At 38.8% G+C, this 19,287-nt stretch overlaps 1 protein-coding gene and 1 pseudogene across 4 annotated transcripts in view; one reads left to right on the top strand and one right to left on the bottom strand.

The window, feature by feature from the left end:
- RAD17 (RAD17 checkpoint clamp loader component) overlaps nt 1–19,046 on the bottom strand; it is a 43,472-nt gene extending 24,426 nt beyond the window's left edge. For 2 of the 4 annotated variants that reach the window (XM_064376028.1, XM_064376030.1), the window contains exons 1-11: nt 18,593–18,923; nt 18,015–18,150; nt 17,611–17,714; nt 15,070–15,327; nt 14,132–14,215; nt 9,175–9,267; nt 8,473–8,629; nt 6,357–6,493; nt 5,475–5,527; nt 5,265–5,390; nt 5,103–5,172 (exon numbers count right to left, since the gene is read on the bottom strand). In XM_064376028.1, the coding sequence (XP_064232098.1) occupies nt 5,103–5,172; nt 5,265–5,390; nt 5,475–5,527; nt 6,357–6,493; nt 8,473–8,629; nt 9,175–9,267; nt 14,132–14,215; nt 15,070–15,327; nt 17,611–17,714; nt 18,015–18,024 (1,092 nt within the window). In that variant the 5' untranslated portion in view covers nt 18,025–18,150; nt 18,593–18,923. The other 2 variants (XM_064376029.1, XM_012462210.3) reach the window with 2 other exon arrangements.
- Nucleotides 3,447–4,265, top strand: LOC135274873 (small ribosomal subunit protein eS1-like; annotated as a pseudogene).
- Nucleotides 19,047–19,287: the final 241 nt, after the last annotated feature.

Below are 19,287 nucleotides of genomic sequence, written 5' to 3'. Positions count from 1 at the left end.
TCAACATATTATACAGTTTGGTGAGGACGAAAAAGCCACAATTAACCAATTATTTTTTCTTCTTCTTTTTTTTTTTTTTTTAAACTGGAGCCATTTGAACTGATCAAGTCATTTAAAAAACACTTTTCTTGACACAAGGTCTCACTATATCATCCAGGCTGGCCTTGAGCTCCTGGGCTCAACCAATCCTCCCATCTCAGTCTCTGTAGCTGGGACTACAGGCATGCACCATGGCTCAATTTGCAGTTCTCATGTTTATAGTAGAGAATGTAGTTTTTTTTTGAGACAATGTCTCGCTCTGTCATCCAGGCTGGAGTACAGTGATGCAATCTCAGTTCACTGCAGCCTCCGCCTCCTGGGTTCAAGCAATTCTGCCTCAGCCTCCCAAGTAGCTGGGACTACATGTGTGCACCACCACATCCAACTAATCTTTGTATTTTTAGTAGAGACGGGATTTCACCACGTTGGCAAGACTGTTTTTGAACTCCTGACCACAAGTGATCTGTCCGTCTCAGGCTTCCAAAGTGCTGGGATTACAGGGTAGTTTTTTTGTTTTGTTTTTGAGATGGAGTCTTGCTTTTTCACCCAGGCTGGAGCGCAATGGCACAATCTCGGCTCACTGCAGCCTTCGCCCAGGTTCATGCGACTCTCCTGCCTCAGCCTCAGGAGTAGCTGGGATTACAAGTTCCTGCTGCATCATCATGTCCAGCTAATTTTTATAGTTTTAGTAGAGACAGGGTTTCTCCATGTTGGCCAGGTTGGTCTCAAACTCCTGATCTCAGTTGATCCACCCACCTCGGCCTCCGCAAGTGCTGGGATTACAGGCGTGAGCCACTGCACCCAAAGTAGGGTAGTTTTTTTTTTAAAAAGACCTAAAAACACAAGTAATCCTACCATCCAGAACTAATCACACCTAGCATTTCTGTGTACTTTTTTCCTAATATGCATAGGTTTGTGTGTGTGGGTGTGTGTGTATATACGCGTGTGTGTGTGTGTGTGTGTGTATATATACACACACACACATATATGTATGTATGTATTTTGTTGTTATTCACACTGTTTGTTTAAGCATAGTAAATTAGGGCCAGAACCAAACTTTAATCCCATCTGATACTTTGCATAGTGCCTGCCACGTATCAAGGGCTGATGACATAATTTCTTTTTTGTGATGGAGTTTTGCTCTTGTTGCCCAGGCTGGAGTGCAATGGCACAATCTTGGCTCACTGTAACCTCCACCTCCCAGGTTCAGGCGATTCTCCTGCCTCAGCCTCCCAATTAGCTGGGATTACAAGCACCCGCCACCATGCCTAGCTAATTTTTGTATTTTTAGTAGAGACAGGGTTTCTCCATGTTGGTCAGGCTGGTCTCAAACTCCCAACCTCAGGTGATCCGCCCACCTTGGCCTCCCAAAGTGCTGGAATTACAGGCATGAGCCACCTAGCCCGGCCTGATGACATAATTTGTATTGATAGTGTTACATAATTTTTCCCCTTTAAAAAAAGATTTTTTTTTTTTTGAGATGGAGTCTTGCTCTGTTGCCCAGGATAGAGTGCAGGGGCGTGACCTCAGCTCACTGACACTTCTGCCTCCCAAGTTCAAGCGATTCTCCTATCTCAGCCTCCCAAGTAGCTGGGACTATAGGCGCGTGACAACCGCTTGGCTAATTTTTCGTATTTTTACTAGAGATGGTGTTTCACTGTGTTAGCCAGGATGGTCTCGGTCTCCTGACCTTGTGATCTGCCCGCCTAAACCTCCCAAAGTGCTGGGTTACAGGCATGAGCCACTGTGCCCAAACAAAGAAGAAATTTTTTTTAGAGATAGGGTCTACCTCTGTCCACGACAGACTACAGTCGTATCACCTAGATCACTGCAGCCTCAAACTCCTGGGCTCCAGCGATCCTCCTGCCTCAGCCTTTTGAGTAGCTGGGACTACAGGAGCGTACCACCATGCCCAGTTAACTTTTTAAGAAATCTTTCGTAGGCCGAGCACTGTGGCTCACATCTGTAATTCCAGCACTTTGGGAGACTAAGGCAGGCAGATGGCTTCTCAGGAGTTTGAGAACAGCACGGCAAAACCCTGTGTCTACAGAAAATACAAAAAACTAGCCAGGACCAAGTATAATGGCTCAGCCTATAACCCCAGCACTTAGGGACGCTGAGGTGTGGATGGATCACTTGATGCCAGGAGTTTGAAACCAGCCTGGCCAACATAGTGAAAACCTGTCTCTACTAAAATACAAATATTAGTTGGATATGATGGTGCATACCTGTAATTCCACCTATTGGGAGGCTGAGGCATGAGAATCACTTGAACTGGGAGGCGGAGACTGCAGTGAGCCGAGATTGTACCACTGCACTCCAGTCTGGGTAACAGAGAGAGACCCCATATCAAACAAATAAGCAACAACCAAAAAAAAAAAGTCAGCTGTGGTGCTGCATGTCTGTAGTTCCAGCTACTTGGGAGGCTGAGGTGGGAGCACTGCTTGAGCCTGGGAAGTTGAGGCTGCAGTGAGCCGAGATCATGCCATTGTACTCCAGCTTAGGTAATAGAGTGAGACCTGCCTTAAAAAAATTTTTTTTTTTTTTTTTTTTTGTAAAGACTGAGTATTGCTATGATACCCAGGCTGGTCTCAAACTCCTGGCCTTAAGCAATCCTCCTGCCTCAGCCTTCCAAAGTATTGGGATTACAGGAATAAGCCGCCATACTGGGCCACCTCTCGTTATTTTTAATGTAACATTAAATTGTGATAATTTTCCATGTCATTATATATATATATTTTTTTGTTTGTTTGTTTGTTTTCTTTTTAGATGGCGTTTCACTCTTTGTCCAGGTTGGAGTGAACTGGCTCAATCTTGGCTCACTGCAACCTCAGTCCCCCGGGTTCAAGCAATTCTCCCGCCTCAGCCTCCTGAGTAGCTGGAATTACAGGTGCCCGCCACCACACCAGCTAATTTTTGCATTTTTATCAAAGACGGGGTTTCGCCTTATTGGCCAGGCTGGTCACGAACTCCTAACCTCAGGTGATCTGCCCGCCTTGGCCTCCCAAAGTGCTAGGATTACAGGCATGAGCCACCGAGCCCGACCCATTAAATATTTTCAAAACACTAATGCATAATAATTCATCACAGTAATTGCTTCCTATATTATTGGACTCAGTTTGTTTCTCATTTTTCACTATTAATATCTGTTATTTATTCAGCTAGGTGCTCTATAGTAACATGTTTAATCCTCAAAACCTTTCCCTTCAAGATTTCCCTCAGTTCCTGTCGTCGTAGCAGTGCAACAAAAATTGTTTTATGCAAGAATTGGTTGGTGTATACCAGTAGGATTCCCTAGAACCATGATGCTGGGAGCAGAAGGTCCATCAGTTTTTTTTTCTTTTTAACATCATCTTGATTTGAAATATAGAAAAAAATGACATAGCCTTTTGGCTCTGAGCGGCACCATGGCGGTTGGCAAGAACAAGCGCCTTATGAAAGGCGGCAAAAAGGGAGCCAAGAAGAAAGTGGTTGATCCATTTTCTAAGAAAGACTGTTATGATGTGAAAGCACCCGCTATGTTCAATATAAGAAATATTGGAAAGACGCTAGTCACCAGGACTTAAGGAACCAAAATTGCATCTGATGGCCTCAAGAGTTGAGTGTTTGAAGTTAGTCTTGCTGATTTGCAGAATGATGAAGTTGCATTTAGGAAATTCAAGTTGATTACTGAAGATGTTCAGGGCAAAAACTGCCTGACTAACTTCCATGGCATGGATCTTACCCGTGACAAAATGTGTTCCGTGGTCAAAAAATGGCAGACAATGATTGAAGCTCATGTTGATGTCAAGACTACTGATGGTTACTTGCTTCGTCTGTTCTGTGTTGGTTTTACTAAAAAACGCAACAATCAGATACGGAAGACCTCTTATGCTCAGCACCAACAGGTCCGCCAAATCCGGAAGATGATGGAAATCATGACTCAAGAGGTGCAGACAAATGACTTGAAAGTAGTCAATAAATTGATTCCAGACAGCATTGGAAAAAACATAGAAAAGGCTTGCCAATCTATTTATCCTCTCCATGATGTCTTCGTTAGAAAAGTAAAAATGCTGAAGAAGCCCAAGTTTGAATTGGGAAAACTCATGGAGCTTCATGGTGAAGGCAGCAGTTCTGGAAAAGCCACTGGGGATGAGACAGGTGCTAAAGTTGAATGAGCTGATGGATATGAACCACCAGTCCAAGAATCTGTTTAAAGTTCAGACTTATAATAGTGGCAAGTAAAAAGTCTTATTTGTAAAAAAAAAAAAAAAAAAAGAGAAAAAGAGAAAAAATTACATACGAAAAGTGACAAGAGGTCAGACACAGAGGGTCACGCCTGAAATTTCAGAGGCTGAGGCAGGAGGGTCACTTGAGCCAAGAATTTGAGAAAAGTCTGGGAAATACAGGAGACCCTGTCTCTACAAAAAATAAAAAAATTAGCCAGTCATGGTGGTGCCAGCCTGTAGTCCCAGCTGCTTGGGAAGCTGAGGTGGAAGGAACACTTGAGCCCAAGAGGTCGAGGCTGCAGTGAGCACTGTGGCTCACATCTGTAATTCCAGCTGAGGGTGGAATTACCCTCTCTTGCTGAGGGTGAGACCTTGTCTCAAAAAAAAAAAAAAAGTGACAACAGCTGTATATGAATATAAATATACTTTACACTCTGAACTGTATATCTGAAAATGGTTAAGATGATATATTTTATAATACATGCTTGTCACTACAAATTTTTTAAAAAAGTTAAAATAAAAAGGTGACAACAGGACAACAGAAACAGTTGAATTATTGAAAACTACCATACCTAAATACTAGAAAACATTTTCTTGATGACAGATACAATTTAGAACAGTAAACCAAGCAAAGGAAAAATATACCTCAATGTGAAAGTGAAAGTTTAATAGTAGGAAAATTTAAAAAATCGGTATCTCCTACATTTGCTAAAATGACATGCTTAATGAGTATAACAAAATGCTTTAATTCTAAAAAATTAAAATAATACATGTCGCTAGCTCCTTCAATTTATATAATACTATGTAAGGTTAAGCTGGACTTTCTATAGTTACAAGGTTTACTTAAAGACTTACCTTGTTAGCTTCTATAGTCACTATTCGATTAAGAAATTTCATCATAATTGTTGGTGCCACAGGGTTGAAACTAAAAGTTTTATAAAGAAAGATAGCAGTTAAATGATTAAGTTAAAAATATAGTATGTATATGGTCTTTATAAACAGAAATTTCTTTCTTACCTAATATTTGAGATAGAACATTCTTCCTGAATTTCTTTGGGAAACAATAACCTTTGATTACTATCTCCACTGAGACTGTCAGAGATTATAAATATAAGAGGACATCGACCAATCTTCACATACTTTCTAAAATAACAAAATACAGGAATGTTGAAATTTAAGCCACTTGTTATTTAATTTGGAGTTTTAGAATACTTCACTGAAACTTACCTTAGAACTTCATGTAAAGTATGAGAATCCCGATAAAACTGGTTAGGTAAATCCTATGGAACATACAAAATAAATAATAACATAGTTTTTTCCATTGCATATTTATTTTTCAGATTTAGACTTCATTTTTCAGATTTATACTTACCCTTAAGCATACTTACACTTAAAAATATATTTATTCTATATATTTTAAAGAGAACTTTCATAGAAGTTAAAGGAAACATGAAATAGATGATATCCCAAACAGTAATATACATCAATGGGGATCTCAATTTCAGACCAAATTTCTTAGGGTTGCTTTTCAGGTACAGTATTTTCACTGGGAAGTAATTTTCCAAACTTTCCTTTTGCTTTTCTATACTTAAACCATTAAAAATTTAATGTTCCTTATCCTACAGCTATTCCATTCAGGTTTATTAAAAAAGACTTTAGGTTTCTACTATTACAAAACCTTTGTGCTGTATTTTACCAATATTACTGCTATAGAAACAGTTAAAGTTATCATGTAAGATATATCTCACAACTGTTTGGTCAATAGCTGTTTTAAAAGTTGGCTTGGTGCAATGGCTCACACCTGTAATCCCAGCACTCTGGGAGGCCAAGGTGGGCAGATCACCTGAGGTCAGGAGTTCGAGACCAGTCTCACCAACATGGTGAAACCCCATCTCTACTAAATATACAAACATTAGCCCGGCATGGTGGCAGGTGCCTATAATCCCAGCTACTCAGGGGAGGCTGAGGCTTGCGAATTGTTTCAGTCTAGGAAGCGGAGGGCAGAGGTTACAGTGAGCTAAGATTGCACCACTGAACTTCAGCCTGGGGGTTAAAGGGAGACTCCGTCTCCAAAAAAAAAAAAAAAAAGTATTTTAAAGTTGTCCTTACTTCAACCAGAATTATCTTCTTATCAGTTCTCAGATCATCTCCAAGCATTTGTAACTTGTTATACTTTGTTGCTCTTAGTAGAAACTCCTTGAAAACTGCTATCTGAGACTGATAAGGAAACATATGGAAGCTTGATTCTGAAAGGAAACACATATACCATTTTTATTTTCAACAAATTATATGAATTAATATTATACATCTGTATGTACACACACACACACACACACACATACACTTGATGCATTTCACAATACTGTAGATTTTTTCCTAATTATGAAAAATTATTTAAATTTAAAATAGGATATTCCTTTCAAAAGACAAGAGTCAACATGGGGCCAGGCACAGTGGCTCATGACTGTAATCCTAGCATTTTGGGAGGCCAAGGTAGGTGTATCGCTTGACCTCAGGAGTTCAACAGCAGCCTGGGCAACATGGTAAAACCCTGTCTCTACAAAAAAATACAAAAATTAGCCGGTTGTGGAGGCTTGTGCCTGTAGTCCCAGCTACTTGAGGTGCTGAGATGGTGGGGATCGCGTGAGCCTAGGAGGTTGCAGTGAGTTAACTCGTGAGACTCTGTGTAATATAGAGTTAACTGACCTAAGAACACAGCTGTCAGCATAACATTCATATAATTGGTAAAAATATTTATGACTTTGGTCTACCAATGAAGAATCTCTAAATGAGTTCCAACGCTAGAAAGATGGGAAAAGAAACCCAAAGCAGAAGGCTGCTCCTGGCAAAGAACTCTTCTTGCAGAAGAATCCTATAGAAAAAAGAGAGACCCAAAAGGAGGGCTGGGAGTGGTGGCTCACGCCTGTAATCAATCCCAGCAGTTTGGGAGGCTGAGGCAGGTAGATCACTTGAAGCCAGGAGTTTGAAACCAGCCTAGCTAACATGGCAAAACCCCAACTCTACTAAAAATACAAAAATTAGCTGGGTGTGGTGGTGCATGCCTGTAATCCCAGCTACTCGGGAGACTGAGGCATGAGAATAGCTTGAGTCTGGGAGACGGAAGTGGCACTCCAACTTGGGTGACAAAGTGAGAATCTGTCTCGATAAATAAATAAATAAAACAAATTGTTACTATTATCAATTTTTGAATCATTATCTTAAGGCCGCTTTCCAAATTCCAAAGACATCCTTGCCTTTTGCTTTCATTTGATTTTTTTTAGCAGGTATTTACTGATTTATGCTATCTTGTTGCGGGGGCAAGTTTTTTTTTTTTTTTTTTTTTTTAACACATCTTAAGGCTTGATTTAACAAATAAAGTATCTTATTTAACACTGTCTAACCTCCTAGCCAGATCTTAGAAAAAAGTAGATAAATAGGCTGGGTGCAGTGGCTCACGCCTGTAATCCCAGCACTTTGGGAGGCTGAAGTGGGTGGATCATGAGACCATCCTGGTTAACACTGTGAAACCCTGTCTCTACTAAAAATACAAAAATTTAGCTGGGCTTGGTGGCACGCGCCTGTAGTCCCAGCTCCTCAGGAGGCTGAGGCAGGAGAATTGCTTGAACCCGGGAGGTGGAGGCTGCAATGAGCCGAGATTGTGCCACTGTACTCCAGCCTGGGCGACAGAGGGAGACTCTGTCTCGAAAAAAGAAAAAAGTAGATAAATAATGAAAACAGAAGAATATATTAACAAAACAGTTAAGACTTAATCTTTAAAAAATTCCATTTCCTTCCATTGGAGACACGCTTTTTTTCCTTCTCCTGAAATAACTTTTTTTTTTCTTTTTGAGAGTGTCTCACTCTGTTGCCCAGCCTAGAGCATGATGATGGTACAATTATAGCTCACTGCAACCTTGAACTCCTGGGCTCAAGTGATCCTCCCACCTCAGCCCGTTGGAACTACAGGTGCAGAACACTATACCTAATTTTTTTATTTTTGTAGACAGGGTCTGGCTATATTGCCCAGCCTGGTCTTTAACTCCTGGCCTCAAGCAATCCTCCTGCCTCAGCCTCCCATGTGACAGCCATCACACATGGCCTGTGAAATTCCATCCCTCTGAAAGTGGAAAGTATGGGAAAAAATGCATTCATAAAAATTTATCTGAAAGGTCCCTTAAGGACAAGTTTTCCCCACTACTTCCACAACCTTCGCAGCAAATCTTACCAGTATTAAACATTTCCTTGAAATCATCTTTTTGGAAGTCTGGTAAAACTGGATTAATCCATTCTTGTACTTGAATACCAAGCTCCTTTGATAGTATTTTTATGGTTGTTGTCTTTCCACATCCAGGAGGACCTGTTATTAATAAAATAGATCCACCCTAAAATCAAATACAAATATTAATTAAAAACCCAAATCATTGGAATGCTAGAATATTATTTCTGACTTTTCATTCTAAATATTATTTATTTACTTCTATAAGTATTTGCTGAATATCTCGTATAAGCAGATTAAATTTCCCAATAATGCTTGCTGGAATAAACCAACTTAATTATTTTTCTTTTTTTAAATTGCCTTTTTACCCCCTTTGCATACAAAAACATCTGCAAACACGGAAATAAGAGAATCTTAATTCTTCAACTCTAAATTCTGCTTCTGATAATGTCTCAATTCTTGCATTATGTCCCTCCCAAAGACTACTTAGTAACCAAATTAAAACAACTAAACTTGGACTAAATTAGGGAGGTGATGCCTGAAACAAAGATTTTTAGAGATTACCGGAACTCATATAATTCATTGGATGATATAATTTACTGTCATACAAATATAATATTCTTATGGGAAGATCTCAGTTTGGTTATTAGATTCTTTAAGAAATGCATATTAAGATACATATTTGAGCAGAGCAGACAGATTGACTCACACCTGTAAGTCTAGCATTTTGGGAGGCTGAAGCAGGTAGACTGCTTGAGCCCAGGTGTTTGGGACCAGCCTGGTCAGCATGACAAAATGCTGCCTCTATAAAAGAAAAACACAAAACATTAGCTGGGTATGGTGGTGTGCATCTATGGTCCCAGTTGGTCAGGAGGCTGAGGTGGGAGGATTCCTTGAGCCTGGGAGGTGGAGGCTGCAGTGAGCCAAGATCATGCCACTGCACTCCATCCTGGGCATTAGAGTGAGATCCTGTCTCAAAAAAAAAAAAAAGAAAAAGAAAAAAAGAAACATATTTACCAGACATAGGACTCTAATGAGAGACTATAGGTTGTGGATCCCAGTAACATTCCTTCATACGATATATTTGATTTAAAAAAAAAGTCAAAGCTACAGAAATATCAGAAGATTTCCTACATACAATGGTAGGTTGTAATTCTTTTTTTTTTTTTTTTTTTTTTTTTTTTTTTTTTGAGACGGAGTTTCGCTCTTGTTACCCAGGCTGGAGTGCAATGGCGCGATCTCGGCTCACCGCAACCTCCGCCTCCTGGGTTCAGGCAATTCTCCTGCCTCAGCCTCCTGAGTAGCTGGGATTACAGGCACGCGCCACCATGCCCAGCTAATTTTTTGTATTAGTAGAGACGGGGTTTCACGATGTTGACCAGGATGGTCTCGATCTCTTGACCTCGTGATCCACCCGCCTCGGCCTCCCAAAGTGCTGGGATTACAGGCTTGAGCCACCGCGCCCGGCCAGGTTGTAATTCTTAATATGTTTTTCTTTTAATAAGAACCTCTGTACTTGGACAAAGAGAGCCTGTTCCACTTTTGAAAAGGGCAGTGCATGAGTTATAGGGCTATTCACTATGAGTTCAAAGTATATGGATCAACAATATACAGTCCACATATAGACAGTAGTCTCATAAAATCATAATGAAGCTGAAAAATTCCCGGTAGTAATCCAAAACATCATTCACGTTTGTGGTAATGCTGGTGTATACAAACCTACCGTGTTGCCAACTGTATAAAAGTGCAACATGTATATCTCATTGTGTAATACATAATGCTTGATAATTATAATAAACAACTATGTCACTGGTTTATGTATTTACAATGCTGTATCTTTATTATCAGAGTCTACTTGTTCTTATTTAAAAAAAAAAAAGTTGGCCAGATATGGTGGCTCACACCTGTAATCCCAGCACTTTGTGAGGCTGAGGAGTGTGGATCATCTGAGGTCCAGAGTTTGAGACCAGCCTGGCCAATATGGTGAAATCCCATCTCTACTAAAAAAAAAATACAAAAATTAGCTAGGTGTGCTACTCGGGAGGCTGAGGTAGGAGAATTGCTTGAACCTGGGAGGCAGAGGTTGCAGTGAGCCGAGATCGCGCCACTGCACTCCAGCCTGGCGCCTGTCTACGAAACTCTGTCTCAAAAAAAAAAAAAAAACAAAAATTGGCCAGGCATGGTTGTGCATGCCTATAATTCCAGCTACTTGGGAGGCTGAGGCAGGAGAATCACTTGAACCTGGGAGGCGGAGGTTGTAGTGAGATCACGCCATTGCACTCCAGCCTGGGCAACAAGAGTGAGATGCCGTCTCAAAAAAAAAAAAAAAGTTAACTATAAAACAGCCTCAGGCAAGTCCTTCAGGAGTTACTGCAGAAGAAGGCACTGTTGTATAAGACATGACAGCTCCTTATGTGTTGTTGCCTCTGAAGACCTTCCAGTGGGACAAGATGTAGAGGTGGAAGACAGTGCTATTAATGATCCTAACCCTGTGCAGGCCTAGGCTAATATGTGTGCTTGTGTCTTCATTTCTAATTTTAAAAACATTTTTAAAAATAGTTAAAAAATTAATACAAGAGAAGTTTATAGAATAAAGACATAAAGAAAGAAAACACTTTTGTATAGCCCTACCATGTATTTATATTTTAAGTTAAATGTTATGAAAGAATCTAAAAGTTTATAAAGTAAAAAAGTTACATAAAGTCCTTAAAATGGCCTATAGAAAAAGTTTCAGTAAGTGAAGCTTATTTAAACAAAAAACTTTTTAAGTTTAATATAGTCTAAGTGTACAATGTTTATAAAAGTCTACAATGGTGCACAGTAATGTTCTTAGACCGTCACTAACCACTCATACTCACCGACTTACCCAAACCAACTTCCAGTCCTACAAGTTCCATTCATGGTAAGTTCCCTATATAAATGTATAATAGCATTTTTTATCTTTTATAACCACATTTTTACCAAACTTTTTTTTTTTGAGACAGAGTTTCGTTCTGTTGCTCAGGCTGGAGTGCAGTGGCATGATCTCAGCTCACTGCAACTTCCATCACCTGGGTTCAAGTGATTCTTGTGCCTCCCGAGTAGCTGGGACTACAAGCACACACCAACATGCCTGGTTAATTTTTGTATTTTTAGTAGAGATGGGGTTTTACCATGTTGGCCAGGCTGGTCTTGAATTCCTGACCTCAGGTGACCCACCCGCCTGGACCTCCCAAAGTGCTGGGATTACAGGCATGAGCCACCAAACCTGGCCTTTTTACTGTACTTTTTAGTGGTATGGTTTAGGTATGTTTATTTACACACAAAGTTCCCACTGTGTTACAACTGTCTACAGTATTCAATACAGTAACATGCTGTACAAGTTTGTAGCATGGGAGCAACAGGCTATACCATACAGCCTAGGTGTATACCAGGCTATACCACAAATTTGTGTAAGTTTTGTATTAAGTATATTCTATGATATTCTCATAACAATGAAATCACCTAATGATGCATTTCCCAGAATGTATCCCCATCATTAATTGAAGCATGATTGCACATTGATTAAGGTATCTTTAAACAGAAACACATATAAAACAAGGTTATATATTGATGGGCTGACAAAAATGTTGTGACCAGAGGTTGGCAGAAACCTAATTTAGTGTTTTCCTTAGAAACAGTGGGTCAGTATTTGCTAATTCAGCAACTTTACAGAATATAACTACCTTGAATAATGAGGACTATAATATCAGACAGATCACTTCTTTACAAAGAAAAAGAAGCCTATGCACAGGTATTACATTTTTTCATGAAATATACTTAAGTGCCTGTTTTCTGACAGAGTAGGTATAGCCACATAGCAAATTTCCCTTCCAGTAAGAGAACTAGGAGGTAGTTTCTTATCAGAACATTATAACATGAAGACTTTTGTTAATCTCATTATCTACACTGTAACAGAGTTTTATGGAATTTTGAAGGAAAGAAGTTGTCCTGAAAACTTATAAACTCTGCAAATATTTGGTGTATTGTACTTAAAATAAATTTTGAAAAGTAAATTTAGTTTGTCCATTGATAAATCCAGATCCTACCTTTTTTTTTTTTTGAATAAAAATGTTTTCTAATTACTGACATCACTGAAACTTTTGTAAAATAAAGGGTAAGTAATTTGGGCTAGGCATGGTGGCTCTCATTCCTATTAATTCCGGCACCGTGGGATGCCAAAGTAGGAAGGCTACTTGAGGCCAGGAGTTCAAGACCAGTGTGGGCAACACTACAAGACCCTATCTCTACACAAATTTTTTTAAAAAATTAGCCAGATGTGGTGGCACATGCTTGTAGTCCCAGCTACTCACTGCAGCCTTGAACTCCTGGGCTCAAGCCAGCTCTCTGAGTATCTGGGACTACAGGTTATAGGAAATGCAGGATAGAACAAGTTAATCATCATTAGGAGGAAACAACCTAACAAATCCAGAGTGGTGTGAGACTTCTACAAGTCCACTGGCCTGATCCCCTTCATAAGTCAATGTCTTGGAGAAAAAGAAAGGGTTAAGTAAACTATTACTAAATTCAGAAAAAGAAAAGGCCTAAGAGATGTAACAACCAAATTCAAAGTGTGCACCTTGATTAGATCCTGTTTGAAATAAACCAGCTACAAAAGACATTTTGGGAACAACTGCAGAAACGTGAATATAAATTGATCATTAGATAGCGTTAGGGCATCCTGGTTAATTTTGTTAGAGAGAATAATAGTATGCATAATTAATTAGGAAAATCATTTTTTTTTTAAAAAAAAGAGAGACATATGGAGGTATCCAAAAGTCTAACTGAAGTGTCACAATGTTTATAATTTACTTTAAAATACCTAACGGAGAAACAATGAGTATATTCTGTATATGTGAGTACTTGTATTATTGTCTTTTCCTTTATGTTTAAAAAATCTCAAAATAAAAACATCTAAAAAGAGATTGATGAAAGGAGAGATATTCTACCTTGGGGGTTCAGGGTAACTGTGCAGTAAGGAAGTGAAACAAAAAACATCAGTCTAAATAAATAATGACTGTTTTTGGCTATATTTAGTATAGAAACTAATCTGTAATTTGCCTGCTTTCCTTAGCCTGAGATAATTTGATGTGCTAAATACACTAGCAACCTAATTGGTTTACTGATTCTTTATGCTAATAATAAGGCATAAAGAAAAAGAGTTACAATAAAGGGGAAAACTCAAAGTCTCTGAGTCTTTTAGTGAAGTTGGAAGTAGTAAAGTCAGGAAGCTTTCTTTTTTCATTTTCTTTTTTTTAATGGTCTTGCTCTGTTGTCCAGGCTAGAGTAGATATCAGTGTGATCATAGCTCACCACAGCTTCCACCTCCTGGGCTCAAGTTATCCTCCCACCTAAGCCTCCCAAGTAGGTAGGCATAATGCCCAGCTAATTAGCTACAGAGACAGAGTCTCCCTCTATGTTGCTCAGGCTGCTCTAAAACTCCTGGGCTAAAGTGATTCTCCTGCCTTGGCCTCCCCCAAAGTGCTGGGATCACAGGCATGAGTCACCACACCTCACCAGGGAGCTTTCTATTGGAGGAGATCTAGACTTATTTAGAACAAAATCGTCATAAAACTTCAACTTCTAACAACACACTGTAAGTCAGAAAAATATTTGATGTTAAATATTTTAAAACACATTTCTTAATTACCTGTTTTGGTTGCCTTTCTAAGACTTGAGCTTTCAACCAGGTTTCAACTTCTTCAATTTTCTTTTTATGCACAGCAAGTTCATGCTACAATAAAAATTTCAAATTTAAAACAAAACATTTTAACTGAAGATTTTTTGTTACATCAGCACATATTAACCTAAGCATTATTAACGAACAGTAACAAACCAGTAACAATCTATATAATGAAATGCTCCTTTGGATACGTTTGAATTTTTACATTATTTTAGAAAAATTCTATTCTTTTTTTTTTTTTTTTTTTTTTTTTTTTTGAGACGGAGTTTCACTCTTGTTACCCAGGCTAGAGTGCAATGGCGCGATCTGGGCTCACCGCAACCTCCGCCTCCTGGGTTCAGGCAATTCTCCTACCTCAGCCTCCTGAGTAGCTGGGATTACAGGCATGTGCCACCATGCCCGGCTAATTTTTTATATTTTTAGTAGAGACGGGGTTTCACCATGTTGACCAGGATGGTCTCGATCTCTTGACCTCATGATCCACCCGCCTCGGCCTCCCAAAGTGCTGGGATTACAGGCGTGAGCCACCGCGCCCGGCGAAAAATTCTATTCTTAAGTTGATACCTCTGTATGATAATTTTGGCAAGTTTGCAATTATAACATTTTTTAAAATCCAGAAATACATTTGAGAAGACAGTAGAGAGGAGTATTACATTTAGTACAAAAATTTAAAAAAAGATCAATTCTATGTTGGGATTAAATTAAATCTAAAAGAACTAACGATACAACTTTAGAAAAAGTATTGAGGTAAGTCTGAGCCTTGGAAAATAAAAAAATCCAGAATTTTTTCTAACACTTAGATTCTTATGAGTAAAAAATCTGAAAACGTACATTCTTCTGCTTCCTATCCACCCTATGCACCCTGAAATTAAATTATGTAGATATGTCTGCATGCTTTTTAGTACCTGAGTTTCTGGTTTATATTTATCCACCCATGGTTCATTTTCAGACAGATACTCTTTTGAATTTTCTAAACCATAAATCTGTTCTAACGAAGATAGATTTCCTCTTTTTCTAGCTGGAAATATGCTACTTTCTAATGTAGAAGGCCCATTTTTTCTTCTATGACTTGAGTTGTTCACACCTAATGATGTGGCAGTAATAGTAGAGATGCCTCTACACTCTAGCAAATCATCGAATGATGGGTCAACCCAGTCTGTTACCTGGAAAAAAAGAAATCAGGTAAATATAATCACATTTTTTCCCATCTACTTCCTATATAACTGAACTACTCTGGAAACAACATATTCATAAATTTATAACCTTTAAAATCTAAAAAAAAAAATTTTTTTTGAGACAGGGTCTCGCTTTGTCACCCAGACTGAGATTGTACCAGTACAGTGGTACAATCTCAGCTCAAGCAATCCTCCCACCCCAGCCTCTTGAGTAACTGGGATTATAGGCACGCACTACCATGCTCAGCTAATTTTTTTGTATTTTTTGTAGAGATGGGGTTTAGCCATGTTGCCCACGCTGGTCTCAAACAACTCTTGGGCTCAAGCAGTCTTCCCACCTCAGCCTCCCAAAGAGCTGGGATTACAGGTATGAGCCACCACACCCGGCCTAAAAATCTTATAAATTAACTGTTTTTAAATAAAACTGTCTCTCTCTGTAATAGTGTTTTTCTACTTTACAGTAAGTGCAAGTGAATACTTGTCTACTTGACCATAATGATGAATGCCACATAAAGAAGAACACAAACTTATTTTTATTAATTGTAATCTTCACATCATAAAGACTAGAATGATTTTTTTTAGCTCTCTGTAGGACTGAAACATAAACATTAAATTACTTATTAAAAAAAGCAAAACAAAATAAAGGATTAAATGACATTATTTTAACAGAAATAGTAAGAAGAGTAACACATCTGCCTTGACCAGATTAATACATTCACAAACCAAGAACAATTTCATACATCCAAATAATCCGTATCAGCTTTAAGACTTAATGAAGGTACAGGCCAAGGATCCTAAAGTTGTAATCTGTAATTAAGACAGGATTACACTTTTTTCTTCAGTGCATGAAGCAACTAATGTTTTTATAATCGAGGCAGGCTTTCCATGGGGGGAACTGTCACTCAGAAATGCCTAGGAACATTTGGCTGTGGTGACTCACGCCTATAATTCCAGCACTTTCGGAGACAGGCAGTGGCAGTAGGATAGCTTGAGCCCAGGAGTTTGACAACAGCTAGCATAACATAGGGAGACCCCCAACTCTACAAAAAATAAAAAATTAGCCAGGCATGGTGCTGCACGCCTATATTCTCAGCTACCTGGGAGGCTAAGGTGGGAGAATCACTTAAGCTCAAGAGGTTAAGGTTTCAGTGAACCATGATCATCCCACTGCACTCCAGCCTGGGCAACAGAGTGAGACCCTGTCCCAGAAAAAAAAAAAAAGTTTTGCTAATAACTAGAAATTATTAGCTAACAATTACAAATAATTAGAAATTGGAAAATTTTAATAGATTTTTAACACTCTTAATATAAATCTAGAAAAATACAGCTTAAGATCTGGTTGTAAAATCTACTGCCTGGCTAACAACAAAAAATTATATTTTCCTTCAAGAATATTCAGCTATATTTGTGAGCTATTCATTAAACAATGTTCCTCTCTTGGAGAAAACGAACCAGAAGTTGGAGCTGAAAGTATGCTTAGGGGAGACAATGTGGGGCTTATGAATACTTTATGAATGCTAAGTCACACTTCACTCTTCTTTTAAGACAGAGAGTTAGGAATATTATTGGCAGTGGATTAAAAAAGGAAGACCACTGGGAAAAATTTCAGTCATAACTACCTAATTCATTTCATCCTCATCAAAAAATTGTGACTGGTACTATAATTTTGGCCCCTTCTATATTTTTGAGTGTCTAAAAATATCTTTTGTGATAGTAAACCTTTTGATAGCAGTTCTGATTTGGAAATTATTTATACATTTTATAGTTTCATTTCTTACATAAATGTGGACTCCCATATACTGAAAAAAAGAAAGATAAACAGCAAAGTTAAGTAATTTACTTAACATCAAATAAAATTTAGAGCCACCACTTAGGGAAATAGCTATCCTGCATGCATGAAACTGATCCCCATCCCACCTTAACCTCTATCTTGCTGAGAACTGACACATTGAATCACATTACTTCTAAGAAGTAGGGCTTTTGATTAAGCTGTAACACCAACTACCACTCATATTTCTCTCTTCTATGTTCTTTTATTCAAATGTTTTCAGTCTTTTCTTTGTGACTGGGACTGTAAACACTTTCAAAATTAAGGTTGTGTTTTTAGAGAACACTTGTTTCACAACTTATTACCAGACTTGCTTAAACCACTAATTACAATAGATACTGGGTTCTATTACTTTGATAGCAGTAATAAGTTATTAAGAATGTATATAAAAATTTATAGTTATTTTAAGGCAATTATTTCATGGCCATTCTAGTGTATCATACCTTTGTGGAAGATACCTCTGGTCTAAGAAAAGTTTTTGACATTATAAACTGTAATAGTTCCCATCCGTAGTATAGGATCTGTAATACATTAAACTCTAATTCACCTAGGAGAAAAAAAAAGAGGCCCTCAAATGACGAAAAACTGTAAATACTTAATTATAGTAATAAATATATACTGATATAATCAACAACACAATAAAGGCTCAATAATTAGTGAAAAAGAACAGTCAATTTAAGTGATACAAGAAATCAAAATTCTAAAATAATTTTACTTTTAATGACTATAACTGGATCAATAATCTACTTGTGGTGTTACAAACGGAATTTTTCACATGAGCTCAATGACGTATTCAAGAAAAACAGAAAAAAAAATTCACAAACTGTGTAACAAACTGTGTACTTACCTTTTGTCATTAAAATCAGGCAATTCTATTTGAGCAGTTTTTATACTGAAAATTAAAGTTTTCCTTATTTCAAATTACAGTTGCAGTTCTTCATTTCCAACATTTCCCAAAAAGTAAAATACAATGAATTCACTTGCTGTGGACAAAGAATTTAAATCTTACTGTAAAACTGTTTTCATTTGATCATGTTATTAGAAAATTTCTTAGTAATACTGTTTTTCAACTGTGTTTTCAAATTCTTAAATGTTTATGCAAACTAGTGAATTCAACAATTTTAAGTTAGCCCGAAGAAAATTTTAATGCCTACAAACTTATACACTGGAAAGTATACTGAACTATTTCACAGTTTGGAGGCACACATAGCCTATAAACACCCCTACATTCTAGAAAACAAATTGTTGGCCTTTCGTTCCAAATCGTTCACGATTAAAGACTTTGACGTTTAAAAAGGTACACAGTTGGTAAAAAAACAAAACAAAACATTTGAGTAAATATAGTTTGTAGCCCGAAATAAAATATGCAGACTGTTGTCACGGTCAGGACTCTATTCACTCTTTGAAAACAAGATTGACAATTACCTCCTTTAAAAAGCAGGTAACTGGCCCTGAAGATGCCAGGTTCCTGAAATGAGATGTCAGAGGTAGACCTTCAAGACTATTCCTAGCCGACCCACCACCACCCCACACAGTGAACAGAGAATACTAAGCTCAAATATTCGTCCAACGTAATCCTGTAATCAGTTGGGTGCCAGGTTGAGCTCGCAAATCCCCGCTGCAGGATTGGGCTCTGCACCCTCAATCTTCTCATCCCCAGATGGAACGGGCGGGTCGGGAGGAGCGACGAGAGCCCAAGAAGGCTTGAAGGCAGAGATAGACTCGCGTCTCTAAGACATATATATATTATAGCGGCAGCCGCGGCGGCCTTACGTTCCCGGAGCTGCATTCCCTTTTCGGCGAAGAGCGGAGGTTCCCAGGGTCTACCCCAGGTGAAAGGGCAGCCACCTGGCCCTATCCGGGCCTCTCTGAGGTACGGCCTCCCGAGGACCTTTGAAACTGGTCGGCGCATCCGCGACGCAACCGAAGGGCGGGGCCCGCTGGAGTATGTGACTTAGGCATCCAGCGCACTGCCTGACCCGAAGCACTGACCCGAGTTATGCCCACCCTCCAACTTTGCGATGGAAACGTGTTAGGGAAAGCTAGGTAACTAGTGGGCCAAAGCTGGGCCGCCGGGGCAGGCCGGGGGCGCCGCGGTGGGCCTCGAGGTCCTTGGGGCC

Source organism: Aotus nancymaae, unplaced genomic scaffold (genome assembly GCF_030222135.1).
Source record: "Aotus nancymaae isolate 86718 unplaced genomic scaffold, 86718_ANA_hifiasm-v0.15.2.pri h1tg000014l, whole genome shotgun sequence".
Classification (NCBI taxonomy): domain Eukaryota; kingdom Metazoa; phylum Chordata; class Mammalia; order Primates; family Aotidae; genus Aotus; species Aotus nancymaae.
This window is presented reverse-complemented; position numbering and strand designations above follow the sequence as displayed.